The sequence below is a fragment of the Lagenorhynchus albirostris genome, chromosome 5 (assembly GCF_949774975.1).
Source record: "Lagenorhynchus albirostris chromosome 5, mLagAlb1.1, whole genome shotgun sequence".
Taxonomy (NCBI): domain Eukaryota; kingdom Metazoa; phylum Chordata; class Mammalia; order Artiodactyla; family Delphinidae; genus Lagenorhynchus; species Lagenorhynchus albirostris.
The window spans coordinates 99,950,858-99,974,442 of record NC_083099.1 but is presented as its reverse complement, the minus strand read 5'-3'; the positions used below and the strand labels follow the sequence as shown (position 1 = coordinate 99,974,442).

General features: G+C 41.9%; 1 protein-coding gene across 1 annotated transcript in view; it reads left to right on the top strand.

The window, feature by feature from the left end:
- The window catches only part of CRYBG3 (crystallin beta-gamma domain containing 3), a 114,518-nt gene that overhangs the window by 22,326 nt on the left and 68,607 nt on the right, over positions 1-23,585 (top strand). The window contains exons 3-4 of the mRNA XM_060150724.1: positions 9,292-9,725; positions 16,324-22,447. Coding sequence (XP_060006707.1) covers positions 9,292-9,725; positions 16,324-22,447 — 6,558 coding nt within the window. The remainder of the gene's footprint in view (positions 1-9,291; positions 9,726-16,323; positions 22,448-23,585) is intronic.

Below are 23,585 nucleotides of genomic sequence, written 5' to 3'. Positions count from 1 at the left end.
CAGAGGTGAAATGGTAGTCAAATTTAAATATATTAAATGTTTGCATGGTTAGGAGAAATTTAATTACTGAACTAATTTTTAAAAATAAATTATAGCCTTAATGCATGCTTGCTGTCCTTTTTTTCTCAGTGATACAAATAGCAATATGACATAAATTTAAAATCAAGATTAAAAAATTTTTCTTTTTCAAACACGGGAACTCTCTTTTCAAAAACTTCAACTATAGTTGGACTTGGAACCCCATATGTAAACAGATCCAAGCAACGCTCCCCTGTTGATGATGGGAATGAGTAGCCTGGAGCCTCAGAGTCAGCCGCTGTTCCCTTCCTCTGCCAGCTATGGCACCTCCTTGGAACAGTTTTAAAATTACATGTGCAGTGATGGAAAGAACACAGTCTTTGGAATCAGACATATCTGGGCTTAAATCCCAGGTCTCCATGTGGTAGCTTTCTAACCTTGGAAAATGTACTCAACCTCTCTGAACTTTGGTTTGCTGCTCTGTAGTGGGAGGTGTCAAACCTTATTTTTTTTTTTTTGCGGTACGCGGGCCTCTCACTGTCGTGGCCTCTCCCGTTGCGGAGCACAGGCTCCGGACGCGCAGGCTCAGCGGCCATGGCTCACGGGCCCAGCTGCTCCGTGGCATGTGGGACCCTCCCGGACCGGGACACGAACCCGTGTCCCCTGCATCGGCAGGCGGACTCTCAACCACTTGCGCCACCAGAGAAGCCCCAATCCTTATTTTATAGAAGTGTTTTAGAATTAACTGAGATAACATGTGCTGCACTGCACGATATCCAACACAATTTAGGTACTGAGGAAAAGAGCTGTCTTCCTACCTTATGCAGTCTGACGAAAACTTAGAATCTAACTCTTTGCTTAAGAATGGTGCTGACTTTTTCTGGGTGAATTGTATGGAAATCAGCTATTAGAAACATTGATTCTCTGTAACATTTGAAAAGAAGGCATGCATGAACGTATGTATGCACATGGAACTTTAGCTAGAACTCAAAAACTCTCACCCCTGATTGCTTCTCTAAAGACCGGGTGCTGTCAGCGTGCCTGAAGTGGAGATTGCACTGCATGTTACTGCACCATTCACATGACCAAAGGGGCTGCCAGGGCTTAAGCCTGTTGATATGGCTGGTGCTGCTCTGGGGCCTTGATATCTCAGAGTTCTTGGATGTTGAATGTATTGCATGGTATCTGGTTTGATTTGCAGCGGCTCCAACCTCTCATAGACCTGGAATAGTCCTACTCTGTGGTGTGGTGGCGTACCTTATGAAAATGGAAACTGAGGGTGAAGGGTCATGTACATACTCTAGATTTTTTGTGAGTAAATTTGCCTCCACAGGTACTGATTTGAGATACTGATTTGAGAGCTCCAAAAGGCTCTCACAGAATTAAAAACATTTATTATTCTTGCCCAGTGTTTTCGTTGGAGAAGTGTTTATACCATAACAAGAAGGAATGGCTTTCCCCCTACACTATGTCATCTTGTTCTTTTCTCTTCTCACCTTACACACCTGCCCTGGTTGATTTGATTTTACCTACATCTTAGCCAATGACAAAAATCACATCTGTCCCTCCAGCCCAATGTGTTCTCCTGAGCTTCAGGGTGACGGAGCCAATTCGTTGATGGACCTTTCCTGTGAAGGTCCCTGAGTATGAGATTTGACTTCCTCAAAGTTGAATTCAGTGTATTTTATCCTAATTTCCTTCTGTTCCTGTATTCCCTGTCCTGCTGAAAGGTGCCGCCAGGTACCCAGTATTGGTATCACGGAATGATTCTGCCAAGTAATGTGTTGTGGCCAGATATCTTAGGAGAAGACTAACTAGAATTGTCTAGTAAGCAGCTGGGTTTAGTTTATGAATGCCAGATTTTGGTAACTGTAAGTAATCTAGGTAATAGTCCTACTCATGAAGCAAGCATGAAGTTGTTTGCCCTAACCTTGTGGTGACAAGGAAAAATAGGATGTTAAGAGTTGTTTATTGGAAGAACACGCACGCACGCACGCATATATGTAGGCAGTCTCCATTCTGAAAAACTTTTGAGTTGTAGTAGGAATTTCCCAGGCAAAGAGGGCAAGGGATAAATGGTCTCAGCAGTGGTAATAGCTTTGTGCAAAGACATACCTGTAGTAAGAGAAAGAGGAAGCAAGAGGGCAGGGGGGAGAAAATAGGCTCCCATGAATGCCTGAGACCGCATATGGTGACATTAGGCATTGCGAGTGACAAGAGATCAAATCAGAGAGGGGCTAGACCCACCAAGACCCTAAATGCCATGCTAGGGAGTTTGGATTTTATCCTGACAAGGGTGCACAGCCAATGGAGGCCTTTAAGGATGATTAGATTTGAAATCTTTTAGATCGCTGTGGCTTTTGTCTGGAGAGCAGACTGGGGAACTTTAGGAAACAAGTCATTCATTGCTGGCAGTGTTCTAGGAGAGAGGTCATGGTGTCCTGATGTTTCATCTGACTTTTTAACAAGTGGGAATGTTAAAGTTTACAGAAAATGGAAGAATGGAGACACAGCATGGTCAAGTTCAGTTTCGGATGTATTGGGTTTGAGGTGCCAGTGAAGCATCCAGGTGGGTGTGGATGTTGGGTTGATCGTTGGATATACAGTCTGAGTTGAGAATACAAATCTGGCAATCATCCGATTAATCTGTGAGAAATGAGACCCCATAAGAAAATCATGAAGGTAAAGCAGCCCCGGGCTGGAAGTTGGAGAAACATGACATGTAGGGAATGGCTAGAAGGATGTGAACTTGAAGGAGATGGAGAGAGAGGAAGAAGGGAAACCTCAGGGTGATGTCATGGAAGCCAAGGAAGACTGGTTTTCAGGATCAGATTCAGTCTCACCTCCTGTAGACGCATCATATGAGACCAGGGCAGAAAGAAAGTACATTGAATTAGCAAGTAGGACAGTGTCTCTGAGAGATCGTGGTCAGAGCACAACTGGGGCAGAAGCCAAATTGCAGGGGCTCAAGGAGTCACTGGGAGGAAAGGGAAAGAAGATGGTGAGGGTTGGTGACTCCTTTTAAGGAGGTTGGTGGTGAAGGCAGAGGAGAAGGCTGTCCCTGGACTTAGACTTTTGAACAGTGGGCTCGCAGAAGGGGCAGACGAGGAAGTGGGGTTCCTTAGGAGACATCAAGCGTTATGAAGTGGTGCCCTGGTGGATCCTTAGAGGAGGAGTCCTTCATGCCTTTATGCTGAGGGTGAGTGAAGGAAGTGGGACAGATGTGCTGTGAGGCAGGTAGAGGAGGGGTGGAGGCAGGACCATAGGAGAGCATCTCCATGAAGTAGAAGGTAGGTGCCTCTGCTGGGCGACGGATGGGATGGTGGAGGGGGTGTGGCAAAGGTTTGAAATAGCTGCTGTGGAAAATGGGGACTGTCGCAGACTGATTTCCAGCAGAGGCTGTAAATCGTAAATTATTGGCAGCCTACATCTGCATAGTTGTGCATATCCCTGTGGATTTTTAGAGCAAGATGCATTCACTTATGAGGAAAAGGTAAAACTGGAATCTTTCCGGGTGGGGATGACCAGAGAACAAGCAAAAGAGGCTCTGAGGGTGTTAGCCATATTTGATGGCTGGATAGAAAAGATACGAAAATTTGCGGGAGCTGAAAGGGACAGAGTGAGAGAGGCCAGAAGCTGTGATGAGGCAGGAGGACATTGTGTGGTGGGTGCACCTGGGACAGTGGGTTAAGAGAGCTGGAAAGATGATAGGGTGTGAACACTTGGGAATGCCTGAGATTGAGATTCACAGGCTGGGTGATTATGGGTAAAGACAAGGGTCGGGTTGCCGAACAGTGAGGTCCAGCAGAAGTGGAGGTCATCGGAGTTGAGGACGCTAACACAGGTCAGGGTGTTGTAAGGATTATCCCTGCTGTGTACAGTGAAGGCAGAGCCTGAGGTGGGCGGATGACCAAGCCAGGTGCTTGAGACGCTAAAGGAAGGGCCATCTGGCTCTTCACTATTTCTCATCAACAGACTCTTCGTTTGGTGACACTCTCTACCCCTTGGCCTTCTTGACCTTGTTCCCTGTGCCAGTCACCATGTTGGGACAGCACCGGCCACCTGTTAGAGGCTGATGAAGGAGGTGACAAACTAATGCCAATTAGACCTGAAAATAAGTTCTCACATCCCTAGACTGTAGGCTCTGTGAAAGCAGGGCTCTTGGTATATTTTTTTTCACTGTTGGATCAACGCACATAGAGTAGTATCTCGCTGTTCATCATTTATATAAGAATGAATACCTTAACATTTGCATTGACCCCGACTGTTCCTTGGAACACCTGGTCTCAGCCTATTGCTGCATTCCCCCAAACGCTCTTCCAAGTCTTCTCTATTTGGGGAGCTCAGATCCCAGCTCCACCTCTGTGTCCCTTCTTCAGCAGAGCATCTCTCCTCTCGCTTTACTGAGGTCAGAGCCACTCGTTGGACCTTGCTCATAGTCTTCTCCCCCTTACAGAATTGCTCAGGCTTTAGCCACTTCCTTATCACTGTAGCTGGAAGAGGAAGTGCCCCTACTCAGCTCCAAAGCTCGTGCTTCCCCTTTATTAGAAGTATTAGAGACTGTACTGGTCTCTTCATCCCATCACCTTCTGCTTTTCTTCCTCATATCCGTCATCCTTCTGTTGTACAGCAGTTACTCCCTTCCCCCCAGGTGTAGAGCTGAGCCACAAAACAGGAACAAAAAGTCATTTCTGCTGTCTTGGACCTTAAACTGTCACCTTTTTACCTTTTCTCTAGTTAAAAAAAAAAAATCATAATAATTCAATAATTATTGAAAAAAAATCAAATAATTCAATCTTCTATTGAATTATTTACCGAGTGTTTCTATTTCTTTGCTCTGTGTTCACTGTTTAACACCTTGCGTTTGGGGCTGTACTCACAAATTCCTGAGCTGTTATGACTATTTCTCCTGCATTCCTAGGGCTTTTCTATGGTCTTCATTCCTTCGTTTATTAGTGCAATGAGGATTTAAGCACCCCTTATTGTCAGGCACATTTCAAGGTGCGAGAGACAACAGCAATGACTAAAACAGACAAAAAACCCTGCACGTGTGGCTTTTACTTTCTAGAGGAAGAAACATTAAATAATATGTGTGTGTGTGAGATGTGTGTATTTGATACTAACAAGTACAAAGGAGAAAAATAAGGCTTTTACTTTCTAGAGGAAGAAACATATTAAATAATATGTGTGTGTGTGTGTGAGATGTGTGTATTTGATACTAACAAGTACAAAGGAGAAAAGGCAGAGAAGGAATATAGGCCGTTTCAGAGTGGAGGAGTTTACTATTTTAGATAGAGTGACTGGGGAAACTTCAAATGGAGATGACAGTTAATAAAGGTTTGAAGGTGGTGAGCGGGTGTGAGTCATATAGCTCTGTGGGGGAAGAACATTCTAGGCAGAGAGAAGGGTGAATGCACAATTCCCGAGGGATGAGTGGGCCTCATGTTTTTTGGGTTTTTTGGGGTTTTTTTTTTTTGCTGTACGCGGGCCTCTCACTGTCGTGGCCTCTCCCGTTGCGGAGCACAGGCTCCGGTCGTGCAGGCTCAGCGGCCATGGCTCACGGGCCCAGCCGCTCCGCGGCATGTGGGATCTTCCCGGACCGGGGCACGAACCCGTGTCCCCTGCATCGGCAGGCAGTCTCTCAACCACTGCGCCACCAGGGAAGCCCGGGCCTCATGTTTCTGAAGAACAGTGAGGAGGAAAGTCCTCATCTTTCTTGACCTTACAGTGGCGTTTGTCATTTGCTCCCCTTTGCTTTCGGAAATATCCTTCGTTGTTTGCCTCTGGAGACCAGCATTCTGGTGGGATGACTGTTCCGGCTTTGGCCTTCCCCATCTCTTTCACTGATTTTTTTCTTCTTTGTGCCTGCCTTTTAATCTTTTTTCCCCAAGGCTCTTTTGTTGGTCCCCCTTTCCCCTGAACACACTGTGTATCGCCAAATTATGTTCTTAACTGTGCTCTGACTGCTTCACCAGGGGACCACAGATTCTGCACGTTTGACATCTAGTTTGTTGCCTCACCTCCCCCAAACCCCACAAAGGCTCTAATCTCACCTTTCCTTCTATTTCCCATATCCATTTTTGTCTTAACTACTTAGATAGTTTCCCAATTTAGAACACTTAATCATCTGTGACTTTGTTATCTCTCACCCTCCACTTCTAATTGGTCATCTTATCGACTTCATTCTCTATCCTCTGTGCCCCAGTCTTCTTCACCCACAGCCCTGCCGTAATAAACGTACTTCACACTTCTGTGTGCTCGACCCAGGCGCTACCTTATGTGTTGAATGCTCTTCTCACCCTTCAGGAGCAAGCTCAAACATCACCTCTGTGTAGGGGATTCTCCCCATCCCCAGCCAGATTAATTTTGTCTTCCATTGTGTACATATCTCTCCCTTGCCCCACCCAGTGATATAATGATGAGTATCTTGCTGGACTGTAAGTTCCTTGAAGCCACAGCTGAGTGTTATTAATCATTGTTCTTAATGCTTTCCTGTGTTTCCCTGTATTGGGCACATAGCAAAGAGAATAGTTAGATAGACGGATGAATTTGGACCTAAGGACACTGCGTTACAACATATTGAGTATGAAGGGAAAAAAATTAAATTCCCAAGATACATATGCCTTCATTAGTAGCCTTTATGTGTTATATTCGGAATACCAACATCTTTGAGGGCAACTGGAACCGATGTTTTGTTAACGTTTGCTTGAATCCTGAGTGCTTTCATTCTAGTACTCGTTGGAACAGTGGCAGACACTACTATTGGCAGGTGACATTGGCCCTAGCTTGTGGCAGGCTGAACTTCAGTGTTGTCTAGGCTGAGGTCAAAGAGCAGCTATTTTATATCAAATTTTAAGATGTAGTTATATAAATACTGGGTTTGTTGTGTTAACTTTGAATAGCAGTGCTCTTTCGCGCTAACTTTTGTCTCTAAATTTAAATAGTTTTTTGGTGGTGTTGTTGAAGGTATTTTAATTACTGATACAGATTTCTCACAAGATTAGTAGGCAAAAATTAAGCAACTAAGACATTAAAATGCTCTTAAGATACTGGGATTCTGGAATAGCAAAGAAGTGATAATTGAGGGGAAAGAGAAACAAGTGATTTTTTTAAATTTTATATATATCATTCTAAAAGCGTTAAATGAGAAGGCTTTCACTAGTTTAGCAACATGTATTTTCCTTGTTGAGACAGCAGTCCATTATATTTTGAAAGGAATCGTCAAGTAAAAATAATTGAGGCAGTGAGAGAAATAGTATTTTTGACAAATTGTCTTGAGATTTTATGAATGTCAAAAAATGTAATTTCAATGTTCTCTAAGTTTTCCTTTTTCAAAAACCATTGCCCCAATTTTATAGAACTCCTTTGTGACTCTCTAAAGCATTTCAGGAATATTTGTGTTATTTTAGTGAGCAGCCTGTAGTTCCCGTTCCTCGGGTAGCCTCCCAGGAGGAGTGATGATACTCGTTGCAGGAAACAAATCACTGTTCTCTTCGTGCTGCAGTCTTGGTTCATTTCGAAGCAGGAAGAAATATTGTGGGTGGCCATTACAACAAATTAAATGGAGTAGTTAAAGGCAAAAAATATATGTCTTTCATACACACGATCACTTTCAAAATGTCAACTAGCATATTTGCTGCTGCTGTACCGAGAGGCCATCTATGCTGTCAACGCGAGGAGAGGGCGCAGTTAATTTATAGGGCGGACCCCATAAAGAGCAGGAGGCTGGGTGGATGAAGTGGAGGCGCGTGGGATTGAGATGCCGTTGAAACCAGTAAAAGGCGAGACTTTGAGTGCCTCTGGAAGGCTGGTGCTACTCTAAACGTAGAGACTCACAAGTTATATTAAGGACGTAACACACAGAAAAATGCTATGCTGGGTGTTTACTCAGAAATATCCCTGACTTCTAAGGTGGGAACAAACAAAAAATATTGTTCGCTTGAAATTGATTTCCTGGGTTAATGGGTTCTAAACATTTTCTCAACCCTCCATATGCCAAATATTATTAGTGGTTAGTGGAACACTCCTTTAAACTGTTTTGAATTTGGATTAAAACAGGGAAGGGAGGTGAACAAATGACATTATACTTATGATGTTCTTGGCTTCTTGAAGATCAGCTTCTTACAAAACGTTTTCCTGTGAACCTGCAGTGGCCTAAGGTGGTCTCACCTTGGTGTCCTGATATTTTTCTGACTCACACTTGAGCTTTCCTTTTATAAGGACTAGTGAGTGTGACATCTGACACATACTATCAGACCGCATTCCTTTCACAAGTAGGTGAGTGAGCGTGTTGGGAAGGCAGGCTGAGCTGGTCCCTTGGCCTGAAGCTAACGCAGCTTTAGGGAGGAGCGTGCCCTGGAATGCCAGCGCGCGCTCGGATGGAGCAGCTCCGTCTCCTCACACAGAGTACGCGTGAATGGGAGCTTGCTTCACTAGTAGGTTAATTATGAGCAGGTAAGATGCACCCCTGAAAGTGTTTAACGTCTGCAGGAATTCCCGGTGCTGCCCACCGTTTGCATTAGTGCACATATCAGGGCTTTGTGTTTTACCTTGAAGAGTTTGTAGCGGGCTTTTCCTCTAAATTGATACACCATGTTGCTGTCTTTCCTCATCTTCCTGAGGAACAGTTTTCCACCATGTGGCAGCTTCAGAGGTTAACACAGTGCTGAAATGATGAAGTCTATTTATCATATGTGAAAATACTGTCCATTAGCTCTGTAATAATAAAAGCTAAATTTAAACACCTCTGAGGTCTGCCATGATCTGTCCTTTTACTTATCTCTCCATACTTAACTTTTTGCTCTTCTCATTTTACACTCTTACCTCCAGTCCTTTTAAACTCCTTAGAAGCTGACACCTCTCTAAATGCAGAGAGACGGGGAGAAGAAGCAGGGAGCGGAGAACAGAGAGTGAGGGAGATGCACAAGCATCACATAGGCACTTTTTAGGTCTCCTTCAGAGGACACTTCCTTTAGGAAGCATCCCCTGAGTTACCTCCTCTGCTCTCTCCACAACCAAATCTGGACTGGTTACTCCTGGGTCCCCATGTGGGCTGTCCTTCCCCCTTTGTGACATTTACTATATAGCTTTGTTAAAGTTGCACTGACGGTGCCCTTCAGTAGCTTGTAAACTACTAGGGAACAAAAGCCATCTGTCTTATTCACAGATGTATCCCTGGCATCGGGCACAGAGTGTGTCATGTAATAGGTTATCAGTTAGCTTATGTCATTTTTTAAATGATGTTGCTTAATATTCTCTCTTTCGTTTTCAAAGATTCCCCAAAGTGAGGACAAAAGGAACCATGCTGAGAAGCTAATCACTCTTCCAACACAGGAAGATTCCAAAAAGCCAAATGACCTTTCCGGTTCCACTTCAGATGCCAGAATGGGAGAAAGCGATAAACAGCCGAAAGAAAGCTTTTTTCAGTTTCTTGGTAACTTATTCAACATCTCAGGAAAATCATCTCTTGGTGAAGCCAAGCAGTCTTCTTTCAAAGATGAACATGACAAAACTGAGAAAGACTTACGAAATCCCAGTGACCATCCTGATGAAGGGGTCCAAAGGGAGAGGGCTGTTGTCAGTGGCTCCCTGGGAACCCTGGCACTTCCAGAAGAAGCACAAGAATCCAACTCAGCTGAACTCTCAGATGCCTTTTCTTTGGATACAACACAAGACAGTGAACAGGAAACCAGTGATTTGCTAAGAAAGTAAGTTTAAAATCTACTTATCTAAAAAAACTGAGCTTTTGGACCTAGCTTTTGAGCCTTAGTTCTACTACTGTTAAGTAAGGGGATTAGAAAAAGTATTCTGTAATGTCCCTGCTACTAGGTGAAAAATTATATGATTCTGTGTACCATACACATATCTAGGGCCCTTTGAGCTATTTTAGGGGGTGATACTAATACCTTTTAGGTGCTAACTTTGTCATAGTAAACGATTTATTTCTGATTTAAGACTTCCTTAAATGGGAGTGTTTTCTGTTGTCTGAATTCTTCTGTAGTAGGACAGGCAATGTGTTCAGTATCTGCATTTTGGGAACAAAAATAATCCTACGGTTTGTGTTCACGTTCCATCAATATCTTTTCTTTGTGGAATCCAATTAAAGGGGTTAAGAAAAGAAATTAAATTGACTTTATTTATGGAATTAGCCTTTTGAACCTTTCCCACAGCTCCAAGAAACAAATCTTGAAGAAATTTAAGAAGCACTTCACCAACCCTTTTTTCTTTCTTTGATTTACAAATGGGCACTAACTTGTTTTTCTTTGACTCAAATGAGCTAGAAGGAACATTTTCTATCCAGAAAATGTTTGTAACAATGTTGAGTCCATTAGACATTTTGTGTAACATAAAAGTATTCATTCATAACTGATAAGGATCTGTTTTATTTTATTTTTAAAAATTTATTAATTTATTTATTTTTGGCTGCATTGGGTCTTTGTTGCTGTGTGGGCTTTCTCTAGTTGTGGCGCGCAGGGGCTACTCTTTGTTGCAGTGCTCAGACTCTAGGCACGTGGGCTTCAGCAGTTGTGGCACAGGGCTCAGTAGTTGTGGCGCATGGGCTTAGTTTCTCTGCGGCCTGTGGGATCTTCCTGGACCAGGGCTCGAACCCGTGTCCCCTGCATTGTCAGGCAGATTCTTAACCACTGTGCCACCAGGGAAGTCCATGGATCTGTTTTACTGATTTTAATTTAAACTCTACTTGAGAATTATTTTTGTTCTTTGAAGAGTTCATTAATACTATAGTCAGATGACAATTTAGGACTATGTGATTCTTTATAGTTTCAAAGAGTCCTCATGCATGTGATTTCAGTGAATTCCTCATAGTAAGCTTTTGAAGTAGGGGTAGGCACAGACCCATCTTACAGTTGTGAGAACTGAGACCCCAGATGGATTTGGGTTTGCCCATCAAGAGTGATGAGGTGGGGCTTGCCCTACCAGTTGTTAAAGTGTACTGATAAAGCTACGTAAATTGAAATGATGTAATACTGGTGTAATATTTGCTAGACATTTATATGGAACAGAATAGACAGTCTAGAAATAGACCCTTGTGTATTTTGTGATTTGAGCCCTTGAATGTGATGGCATTATGTATTCTTGTAAAAAGGAAGACTTGGGGAAATGGGATAATAATTTGGAGAAAAAAATAAAAGCTAGATACTCATCTCATTTTTACATTAAAATTAAAGTGGAATAAAAATGTTTAAGAAACATACAAAACTAAAAGCAGCTAAATGTGAATTATTCTGGTGAGAAACAATTTTCTAAGCATGATAGCAATGGAAAGTATCAGGAAAGAGAAGATCAGTAGATAGGATTGCTTCCAGTTTTCCAACTCTCTATGATAAAAACTGTGAACAATGATACATTAAATTGGCAAATCAGAAAATTATATACAAAATTTGTATGTAAATAGTATATACAATTATATGCAAATATAATCATATAAATATACAAGTCAAAATTTAGACAAGTTATTACCTATAATTTGAAGTGTTAGAAAAAAATCCTTATCAAAAAGCATTGTAAATGATTTCATCTTCACTTAATTAAAAATAATAAACAGCTGTGTAATTGTTTTTATGTACCGTTGAGTATGCAAATTTCATTTTTAATACCAATAAAGCCTTTAAGTAAACCTGTTGTGCTAACACTTTTTAGATTAATTTCCATACATTAACTCATGCTTCTCGTGTAATTTATGTAGGAAGCTACTTCACTGTTGGATTGAAATTCTTTAAAAAGTTCTGCAATTCTTACATTTTCAGCAAATTCATATCCATCATGAGAAACTCTTCTGTCAAAACTTTATTGTGCTTTTTAAGTAAATGTCTGGTTTTGCAGCTTTTCTTTACATAAAATAGTTAAAAGCCTTCCCTATTGTGAGAGAAGATATTCTTTTTAAAAAATTATTTTTATTTTTATTTTATTTGTTTTGGCTGCATTGGGTCTTTGTTGCTGTGCGCGGGTTTTCTCTAGTTGCAACTAGCGGGGGCTACTCTTCATTGCGGTGCGCGGGCTTCTCATTGTGGTGGCTTCTCTTGTTGCAGAGCATGGGCTCTAGGTGTGTGGGCTCAGTAGTTGTGGCATGTGGGCTGTAGAGCACAGGCTCAGTAGTTGTGGCACACGGGCTTAGTTGCTCCGCGGTATATGGGATCTACCCAGACCAGGGCTCGAACCCGTGTTCCCTGCATTGGCAGGTGGATTCTTAACCACTGCACCACCAGGGAGGTCCCAGAGAGAAGATATTCTTTTTTAAAAAAAATAAATTTATTTATTTATTTTTATTTTGACTGTGTTGGGTCTTCATTGCTGTGCATGGACTTTCTCTAGTTGCAGCGAGCGGGGGCTTCTCATTGCGGTGGTTTTTTTTGTTGCAGAGCACGGGCTCTAGGTGCGCGGGCTTCAGTAGTTGTGGCTTACGGGCTCTAGAGCGCAGGCTCAGTGGTTGTGGTACACGGGCTTAGTTGCTCCGTGGTATGTGGGATCCTCCTGGGCCAGGGATCAAACCCATGTCCCCTGCATTGGCAGGCGGATTCTTAACCACTGTGCCACCAGGGAAGCCTGAAGATATTCTTCACTATGTAATTTGAAAGGAAATAAATCTTAACACTAAAAATGTAGCTTAATCATACTTACTAAAAGTGAATTAGATATACTGAATACTTTTGCTCTAATGCTATTATTTTCAGGCTGCCTTTATAGAATTTTCTTTGAAGAATGACACATGTCTTTGGTTGATCTTTGTAGTATCAGATGCATTAAGTTTATCCAGGATAGAGTACAGCCATATGTAGTACTTGGAGGCTTAATAAACTTGCACATGATAGGTAGTTAGGTTTGGGCTGAAATGCATAAAACCCTTTCCAGATTTTAAATATGTATGTCTATTCCCTTAAATAGTTGAAATTTCTAGATATTTTACTTTTTTCTTAGTGTTGTTTGGATCACATACCTCTACTTATATTGGATAAGCTACAGATCCCATGCACAATTACATAATACATGAAATGAATATGTTCTTTATTCAGTTTGTGAAAATAAACCTTTTTAATTTTCTATCTTTAGTTTATTTGTAAAGTTATGTATTTTTGACATTTCCATTTTCTTTCTATTTTCTGTATTAGGGAAAATCTTAATTAAAGGACAGTTTTATGGTCTTAATACTATTCAGTTATGAAGACTCAACTACAACCTGTGAGAGAATGTTGTAGAAAATAGACTATCTCGGCATGACTAACCCTTTACAAAGTGTGAGTATAGCTCATCAGTACCTGAAAGGACTAATTATAATACATGAAGCTAAGCTTGAAACTTTGATGTTCAGTGCTTTAAACGTGATAGTATAGTTGTTTAGTATAAAGGGTACATATTTTAGTCACAAGCGTATAACATTTCCACCTAGGGTGCTGAGGGAGATTATTTCATTAGAAATTTATACTGGTTCATATAAATCAGTTTAATCATTCTAGTTGACAGTAACCAGAAAGCTCCCAAGATGGGAATGGAAAACAATTATCCGCGCCCCACCCCCCCAAAAAGGACTCCAAAACTACCAAAAGGCATTCTTAGAGTGAACTGAAATTTTTTCTGGAGTGGATTTTTCTCTGTGCTTTATTTTAATAGAAGTTCTTTTAGAGCAAAAGTTGCATTATTGGATTGATGTAGAATAAAACGCCTTGACGTCTCGTTAGGATGGAGTTGGTAGTAAGAGAACCTGAGTCTACTATACTTGAAGAATAACTTCTGATCCTTATCTCTCGAGTCTTATTTCTTCGGACATCATGTACATTTTGGTGATCTTTTAGGGGAAAAAAAATTTGCAGCCTTGAAAGTAGGTTTTAAGTATAAAATTTAAAAGCTTTGAAAGAAAAATCAAACAATAAAACTTCTTGTCATCTGTTCATACTTCTGGATCTTCGTGTATTGTTCTGAAAGGCTCTTGTATTTTCTGAATAATTTATGCATTTTGATATAGGATTTTACCAATAACATTAATTTACCTATATGTATTTTTTCTTCTTGTATGTTTTCTTAGATAGGTTCCCTTATCCAACTTTTAACTTTGTTTCATAACTGTCTTTGATCTAGCCTGAAATTTGTGTAGTAGCTAAAATCACTTCTCCAAGGCAAAGCTTTTCTCTATACATCTCCTGTAGCTCTTTTAAAATAGACAGTAAAATGAATGTAACTAATACAAACTTTTACAATAGTGGTGTGGTAGGATTTTAGAGGCCAGCAATTACATAGATTGAAATAAATTATTTCAGCTAAAATTCAAGAACTACGTTAAGGGGCACAGTTAATTGAGATTTTACTTGTCAGAGGTTTACTTTGTGTTTTATCATGTGGGCAAACCTAGCATTCTTCATGGTGTTGCTTTAAAGTTGGGGAGAGGGCTTTCCTGGTGGAGCAGTGGTTAAGAATCAGCCTGCCAATGCAGGGGACACGGGTTCGAGCCCTGGTCCGGGAAGATCCCACATGCTGTGGAGCAACTAAGCCCGAGTGCTACAACTACTGAGCCTGTGCTCTAGAGCCCTCAAGCCACAACTAGTGAAGCCCACGTGCCTAGAGTCCATGCTCCACAACAAGAGAAGCCACCGCAGTGAGAAGCCCACACACAGCAACAAAGAGTAGCCCCTGCTCTCCGCAACTAGAGAAAGCCCGTGCACAGCAATGAAGACCCAACGCCAAAAAAAAAAAATTTATTAAAAAATTAAAAAAATAAAGTTGGGGAGAAAATACCTCATTTTTAGATACTGGAATACTGATAACTGGATTTCTTAGTTATTCATATGGGTTCTATAATGTTTTGTTAATTATATGTTTAACCTGAAAAAGTTAGAGCATACATCAAGTTTTTCTACCATACATTTTTGTAGCTGGGACCCTAAAATGTAACTAGAGAGCAGAATTGAAAACACTTTAGTATCATTTATAAGGATTAAGACAGAAACAAATTACTTAGCGTTTAGTATCATTGCTTTACTTAGCCATTCATTAATTCACACAAAGTTATTAAACATACATCATTTGCCAAATCTTATGTAGGGCACTTAAAAATATGAAAATGGGGCTTCCCTGGTGGCGCAGTGGTTGAGAGTCCACCTGCCGATGCAGGGGACACGGGTTCGTGCCCCGGTCCGGGAAGATCCCACATGCCGCAGAGCGGCTGGGCCCGTGAGCCGTGGCCTCTGAGCCTGCGCGTCTGGAGCCTGTGCGCACCACAAAAAAAAAAAAAAAGGAAAGAAAATGATGAAGATGTAGTGCCTGCCTTCAAATAGGCACTAGGTTAGTGGGGAGATAAATCAGTGCATATATCTTTATAATCTAATATGGCAAGTGATGTGCTCAGGGCCCTTTGTCCCCACAGATCAGAGGCTAACTGCCTGTTCTAGCAGTAACGGGGTCTTGGGGTAGGTTTGCATTGGGGTTAACTTGGGAACTGAGTCTTATAGGACAGAAGCTTCTGTCTGGGGCTGGAATTGAAGGGGAGAGAAAGGTGTGTGTTAAGGGCTGTAAGGCAGCATAGCATAGCATAGCATAGCATCAGAGCTCCCAGGGGTAGATTCTCCAAAAGAAGTTAGATGCTGAGGACATCAGGAACTTTATGCTAGGGTTGAGAAAAAGTAGGGAACTTGTGCTAGAAACCTTTTTTGATTTCTGCATTCACCCAGCCAGTTTAATACTTACTCTGCTAATTGAAGAACTTAACAGGAGAGAGGATTTTTAAGGGAATTCTGTCATTTATTGACTTAAGTATATTTTGAATGCTTACTGCAGGCTAGACATCTTGCCAGGTGTTTTCTTTACAACTTCTCTAACTATGCTAAAAGTTGCTGTTCCAAATTCACATCTAAATAAAGGAAGAGAAGCTCTCTATGATGCTCTGTTATGGTGGAGAAATCAGTGATTAGCCATGAGGTACCAGTATGAGGCACAAAGGCAATGTGGTTCCTTCTAGTCAAAAACTCTTTGGAGATCAGAGCTAGAAATCAAGCCTCAGGCTTGTCCGCCCACGTTCTCTCCATTAGCCACCGTGAGAGAGACAGACGTAATCAGGTGAGAGGGACAGTTCTGAGGAGCTCAGACATTCATGCTGGTTGACACTTATGTGCTGCTGGTCACGTTTGTATTATGCTTAATAAAGGTTGAGGTTGAACTAAAATATTCTAGGATTTCCTTCCCAAGTTTGGACATATGAAGAATAGGAGTGTTTGAAAGATATACTTCACTATGATTTCTGGAATTACTGTTAAGTGTTACTAATTATATTTCCTGATACTCTCATGCTATCTCTTTTTGCAGACAAATGGATGGTAAACCAGAGAGGCCTGTAGTAACATATGCCACGTACCGAGGCCCCAGACAAATTAGGAAGTATTTGAAGCAGCAGACAGCGCTGGAAACCTTGAATCCCTTAGACAGAGAAAATGAAAGTTCCGACTCTAGTACGAGCACACATATTGGCCTTGGAAGTGAGATAGAGGCTGGGATGGTGTCATTGTCATCAGCTAGCACAGACGTTTCTGTGAAAGGACAAGTGCTTAAAGGCCGGATAGAAGACTCTGATTATAATAAAATAAATATCAACCCAGAAAGCCATTCAACAAACAACCGAGCACTGTCTAGCACTGCTTCTTCTAGGGATGTTTTAAATAAAAATGATCCTGGGGGACCTGAGAGAAGTCGGTCATCCCGTTCTGAGACTAACTCTAGCTCCACTGATGGAGAATTTGACTCACAGCACCATTTAAGTTGTATACCAGTTTCTCAGACTGACAGAAATTTGGTATGTTCAGCATTGTTTACAAAAAGTAACAGTAGCAAAATTCCTTGCAGTCCAGACTTGCAGAGGACAGCAACACCAGAAACTACAGTAATAGAAAACAGCTCGATGATGAGTGATGGGACACTGGTGCAAAGAGAGGAACGTGTTGAGCCTGAGAACCCTGCTGTTTCCGACTTCTCTGGTAGTATATCTGATGGGAGTGACACTACCAAACATGGAAATACAGATTTGCCAAGTCCAAATAAATCAATTAGGCGTCAAGCTCTGCAGTGGCCAGAGAGTAAGTGTTCTGACAAGCACACCGAAGGTAACTCGTCAAAGCACGCTGCCAATCACACCAGCAACATTGCTCTCCAGAGACATGCTGTAACAGACACAGAACTTGTAAGTGAAGAAAACAGATTGTCTGCCCTGGACACACAGGAAAATTTGGCTCCTACAGAAATCAAGCAAGAAACAGAAAGCACCTCAGTTGGTGAACCCACAACTTCAAGTCATGGAAAAGCTCCAGAAGATAGAATCGAGTCATTACCCAAAGGTACTGACAAGTTGTTGGTAACAGAAGCCAAGAAGCTCGTTAGGCCACATAGCAAAATGCCTCCCATTGTTAGAATGAATGAAAAGGATGCTGCCTCTGTAAAACACACCAGTGAATTAGCCGTTGTAGCATGCTTAGAAAATAAAATATCACCTGAACTGGATAGAAATCACATTTCAGGATCTATTCTTGACTCTCAGAGTCGTCAGCAAGCCAAAGCATCACCTGATGCCAGGACATCTCTTAACCTTGACCATAAAAAATCAGATTTCAATACTTCATCTCCTACCTTGGTTTCCCGAGCTGGCCTGCTGAGCAGGTTGGATATTCCTGTCTTAAAGAATGAAGGTCCCTCTGTGCTCGCTGAAACTGGGGATGTCAGCATCATTGGTATTTCCCATCAGCCTCGTAAGTGTCAAGAAGAAAATGTGGCATATCATGCTGAGGCCACAGACAGGAAGAGTCTCCCTGCTTGCCTTCATCCTGAGCGTGCATCTGCAATTCCTGAGTCCAAGGAAGTTCTTCCTGATAGTGAAAAATGCCAGTTTCCACTAGGTCTTGAAGCCAGTGACACCCGCTTAACTGCAGTGGACTTGAGCTTTGAGTCCAAAAGCCTCTCTAAGGACCACAGTTCCACTTCATCTCAAGACCGTGATAAAGCAGAGTTCATGCTGTCAAGCGCCAAAGCAAGTCAGGGCACTATAGGCAAGTCTGATTCTCTTTTCTCCTTGGAAACCAAAACTGATAACCTTGCAGAAATGTTGTCAACGTCTGAAATTGACAGTCAGAACAGTGTTCCTGTTGGGTCACATTCTGGAAGAGGAAAAACTCTAGGTCTCTCCAAGATATCTGTTCCCCAAACAGAGCCCAGAGACACTTCTCAGGATACAATCTCTTCTCCACTTGAAATTACAGATGAGCCAGCAAGTCCTCTTTTATCAGAATTGACTTCCCTAGAAGTTGAACAGGACAGAAGTTTTCAGTTAGTGGGTCATAAAGAGATTAAAGAGAAATATTCAGATGCCAGCCTTAAAGAGAATCGCCAAACTGAGGTTTCTCCTTCTGCCTCCAAATATCAAGGTACACAGGAAGCAGAGGTGGAAGCCTCAGGTAATTCTGCTCTTCTCCAAAGTAATATACTTGGGACTTTACCTGCTGTTCATGATGGAAAAGTCACTAGGCAAATGGCACAGAACTGTGAAGCCAACACTTCTGTGATTCATCAACCTTCAGTTATCTGTGGGACCAAAAAGATTTCTGGTTTTTCAGAAATGGCAGAACTCAGTTTCACTAATACTTCCCCCAAATTCCAAGAAACTGACAGCGCAGCAGTAAATGCACCTTTTCTAGGCTCTGGTGTGAGTTTGGAAAAAAATGCGTTTGCATCTGAGGATTCAAATTTTCGTACTCATCCTTCTGTGCTGAGATCAGAAAAGAGAGCCTCATCTCACAGAAAGAAAGAGGGTGCTCATCTCCTAAGTGGTGGTATTGATGGCATGACTTCTTCCTCCAGTAACTCTGAAGAAGTTAGCATGGTTACCAGTTCACAGAATCCCCCAAATGATTTTAGTTCTGTAAAAGTTACCATAGATGTCCCACATGAAGGTGCCTCCTTGACTAACCTGCTGTACCCTGATAGCTCTTATTTGGAATTTGAAACATCTCTCCCAACAGGGGCAGAAGTCACCCCACTTCAGGACCATTTTGGGGATCATACTGGGATGGTATCAGTTGATTTCCCAACTGCTGCCCAATTTGACAGTCCTATGGAAGCAGAGACTGGAGCAGTTGCTGGGGCCCCAGCGTCAGTTAACAGCTCAAGCCAGCAGTGTTCTGAAGCATCTGCTGAGCACATAGAAGCAAGGTGGAGAGCACGTGAGCAACTTCTGGACCTCGAAAGTGGTTTATGTAAAAAGGCTGATACATTGATTGGTGAGATCTTTAATTCTGTCAGGGAAGAGCTAAAGTCCAGACACACAGTTGGTACCTGCCAGGAGTATATAGCCGTAGGCGGCATAATGAATCCAGGTACCCTAAAAGAAGACGTCCTTGAGAAAAGCCCATCAGAAGTGACACTGACAGGGATCCAGCTGACAGAGCATTTGGAAGAGCAGGCCGTGGAAAATATGTCTGAAGTCCAAGGGGAAGAAAAGGCTTGTGCTTCACCTATGGGTGGTGAGAAGAGTCTCCTTTTTGATTCTGATAGAATGAATGTATCTTGGTTGTTAGAAGATCAAGCTAGGGAATTAGTCAATGAGATTATTTATTCAGCCCAAGAAACCTTAGCAAAGGATGCTCAGGATACCCGGGATTCTGAACTTCAGGCTAATACTTCAAAACTTCTGAACAGTGATAGTGTTAAGCCGCTTGATGTGGTAAGGGAGTTCTTGGTGTCAGAACAGGCAGGAAATCAAAGCACATGTGAAATTAGTGAAAAAGTGTTAGGTAGATTCTTTGCTGTAAGTAACTTAGTTAGTGACACAGAGTCCATTAAAGGAAGAGAAATTGTTCTCTACCCCAAATCCCCTTTTTCAGGAAATAGAGGTGGACCGTCTAATAGTATAAACTTGCAGGAGTCAGATACTGTTTTACTAGCTGAAGACACGCCCCATACAGGGTTAGATGATAAGTCAAAAGCACATTCGTTTCTCAACAAGGACTGTAAAGAGAAAATGGAAATAAAGGGTGTTGATAATCACAAAACTGAGACAGAGGAAAGAAGAACTCTTGTATTAAATTTCACATGGCCTCCATTTGTGAATGATGACATCCATGTACCTGGGACATCTAAAAGCGGTTTGTCTGATACTGTTTTATGTATATCTGAAAAAAGCTTGCCAGGATATAGTAATAAAAGCGTACCCCTTGCAGTGTCAGAAGTAGGGAAAGTACACAAGAAGGATACTGAAGTAAATATAGGAAGAATTGAGCTTATATCTTCCATGGTAGATATGGGAAAGCCAAATAAGAAGGATGCTGAATTGAATATTATGAAATATGAGGCAGTCCCCCCTATGTCAGACGTGGGAAGAGCACATAAAGAGGATGCTGAATTGCATACCTCGAAAACTGAGCCAGCAACTGAAATTCTTAAAATGAGAGAAGCATACCAAATGGATGCTGAGAGGTACATTGAAAAAACGGAGGGATTACCCGCCATTTTAGGAATGGAAAAAGCTTATGAAATGAGGGATACTGAAGGGGATATTGGCAAAACTGACATAATACCTGATATGTCAGAACTGAAAAATGTCTACCAAAAAGATACAGAGGGAATCACTGGAAAGACTGAAGTGATACCTGCTACGTTAGAAATGGAAAATGTTTACCAAAAGGATGCTGAAGGGGATGTTGGTAAGACCGGGATGACTTTGGTTATGTCAGAAATGGACAATTTCTACCACAAAGATGTTGAGGGCACTGCCGAAAAGGTTGAAATGATACCTGCTACACTAGAAATGGAAGATATTTACCAAAAAGATGCTGAAGGAAAGATGGACAAAACTGAGGTGATGCCCGTTACATTAGAAGTGGTAAATATCTACCAAAAAGATGGTGAGAAGATCACTGGAAAGACTGAAAGACCTATGATGGACGTGGAAAACACTTACCAAAAGGATGCCAAAGGGGTTATTAGGAAAACTGAAATGGTACCTCTTTTTGTGTTAGAAGTGAAAGAAGCACACAAGAAGGCAGTACCTGCTTCCTTAGAAATGGAAAAAGCATGTAAGAGAGATGCAAAAGAGACAATTGGAACGATTGTGTCCATGCCCTTTAAGATAGACATGGAAAGAACATCCCCAGAAAATTCTGATGGGACTGTCAGGAAACATAAAGTGTTGTCCACAGCGGTAAACCTTGAGAAAACATACGGAACAGATCTGGAATTGCCTGTTACACAAGAAGAGGCCACGCCTCCCATATCTGAAGCTGAAAAAGCACCCCAAGAGGTTGCTGAAGGGAGTGGTGGAGAAATGGAGAAGGAGCCTACTGAAATGAAGGCATGCTTGACAGCGTTTGACACTAGACTCACCTCTTTCAGGGGTTATGAATCACCTATGCTAAGTAAGGATTATGAAGGCTACCCAGCCTTAGCAATGCCAGATTTTCAACCCGAGGCTACCATAGGAAAGCTAGACAGAAGAACATCTGTTACTGCAGTACATAAGAAAATAAGAGATCTAGATTATGGAGATGAAAAGGAAGAGCCTAACTTAGCCTTCGTTGCTCAGGATGAACAAGAAAGTTCTTCCTTTACTATATTATATGAAGAGCCTCTTCAAGATGAGGACAAGTATGCTACTGCAGAAGTAAGAAGAACACAGTCCCTCCTGATTCCTGACACATCCACCAACAGCATGCCTGTTTCCGCGTGTGAAAGGTCTGAGAGTAGAACTGACCTCTTCCATCATTTTGAAAAGGAAACTAAATTAGGTGAGACATTCGATGATGATAGTTCAGAAATGATCTTATCAGTAGAGGCCAAAAGGTACAAGATTTATCCCTTAGCTTTGTCTCCCATTTATGAGGATGACAGCTCTCAGGAGGACATTCTATCCAGCGAAATCTCACCTGGCCATCGTGGCTCCACGAAATCGAGAGAGAGTGCAAACCAGTCCTCTTCTGTTTTATCGCTTCTCCAGTCAGTATCGGAGCGTTTAAAGATGAATTTGGATGAAGATGACAGATGGAGGGGAGGGGAAGAGGAGAAAGAGGAGGAAGAGCCATTGCACAAAGGAAGTCTGAGAGCTAGAAGGCGGGAAAATGTTATCTTCAAGCTGCCAGATTCTTCTGTCGCATTTTGCCCTGATGATGACCAGGAAAGTACTGGCGTTTCTAAGAGTTCTTATGTGATGTCAAATGAGCCTACTACCTCTAATCTGCAAATTGGTCTGTGGCCAGAAAAGGCCTCATTTCTACAAAAATCTGACCTTACTTCCAAACTACATTCTTCTTTAAAGAGTGCTTATCATCAGTATTTGCAGACTTCCAAAATCCGTTCTTCAGAAAAAGGAGCCAGATTTGGTGGAATTTTTCAGGAACCGGTGTCAAAATATTGCTGTGCTCGAGACACCTCAGGCCGATTAAGCTCGTTCACAGAGGTGAGTTATTTTGATTATTAACTAGTGAAGTAGTGCTTTGGATCATGAAATGATCTAAAAGTTTATTAAGAAAATCAGTGTTGGGCTTCCCTGGTGGCGCAGTGGTTGAGAGTCCGCCTGCCGATGCAGGGGACACGGGTTCGTGCCCCCATCCGGGAGGATCCCACAGAGCGGCTGGGCCCGTGAGCCATGGCCGCTGGGCCTGTGCGTCCGGAGCCTGTGCTCCGCAATGGGAGAGGCCACAACAGTGAGAGGCCCGCATACCGCAAAAAAAAAAAAAAAAAAAGTGTTTTGAGGTTGTGAAAGATTTTTTTTTTTAAATACCAGAGGTTACTTTGTACTTTGAAGTGTATCATAACTCATGAATTTTAGCTGGACTGGTATATTTGAGAAAACAAAATTGCTTCATCAGAATTTAAAAGGCATAAGAGAGAAACAAGTTATATCCCAGTTCTTTGCTAATTTTTAGTTTTCAAACTAAATTAAGTGACAGCCTTCTGAGTTTCTCAAGGTACTGTATGTAGAAAAATTGTCACTTGCTGTTGAGCTTATGTGTCTCAAGAAAATATTTCACGATACTTAAAAATACTTTAACTACTTAAAATATTTTAAGTCTTTGCTTGACAACAGTCTCTCACTGTAGTTGGTCTTCTTCTTGTTCATACATAGCAGGGCAATGAACAGACTAATTCAGAGAAAAGGAGATGAAAACATTATAGCTGGAAAATGTCTTGAAATTCAATTACACTTTTCTTCAACTTAGAAATATTTAAATGTTTACTATAGACTATTCATTGAATATGGGACATTCCTTTTATTTTTTTAATATATTTATTTATTTACTTTTGGCTGCTTTGGGTCTTCATTGCTGCGTGCAGGCTTTCTCTAGTTGCAGCAAGCGGGGGCTACTCTTCGTTTCAGTGCACGGGCTTCTCATTGCGGCGGCTTCTCGTTGCGGAGCACAGGCTCTAGGCACGTGGGCTTCAGTAGTTGTGGCACGTGGGCTTCAGTAGTTGTGGCTCGTGGGCTCTAGAGCGCAGGCTCAGTAGTTGTGGTGCACAGGCTTAGTTGCTCCGCGGCATGTGGGATCTTCCCAGACCAGGGATCGAACCCATGTCCCCTGCATTGGCAGGCAGAT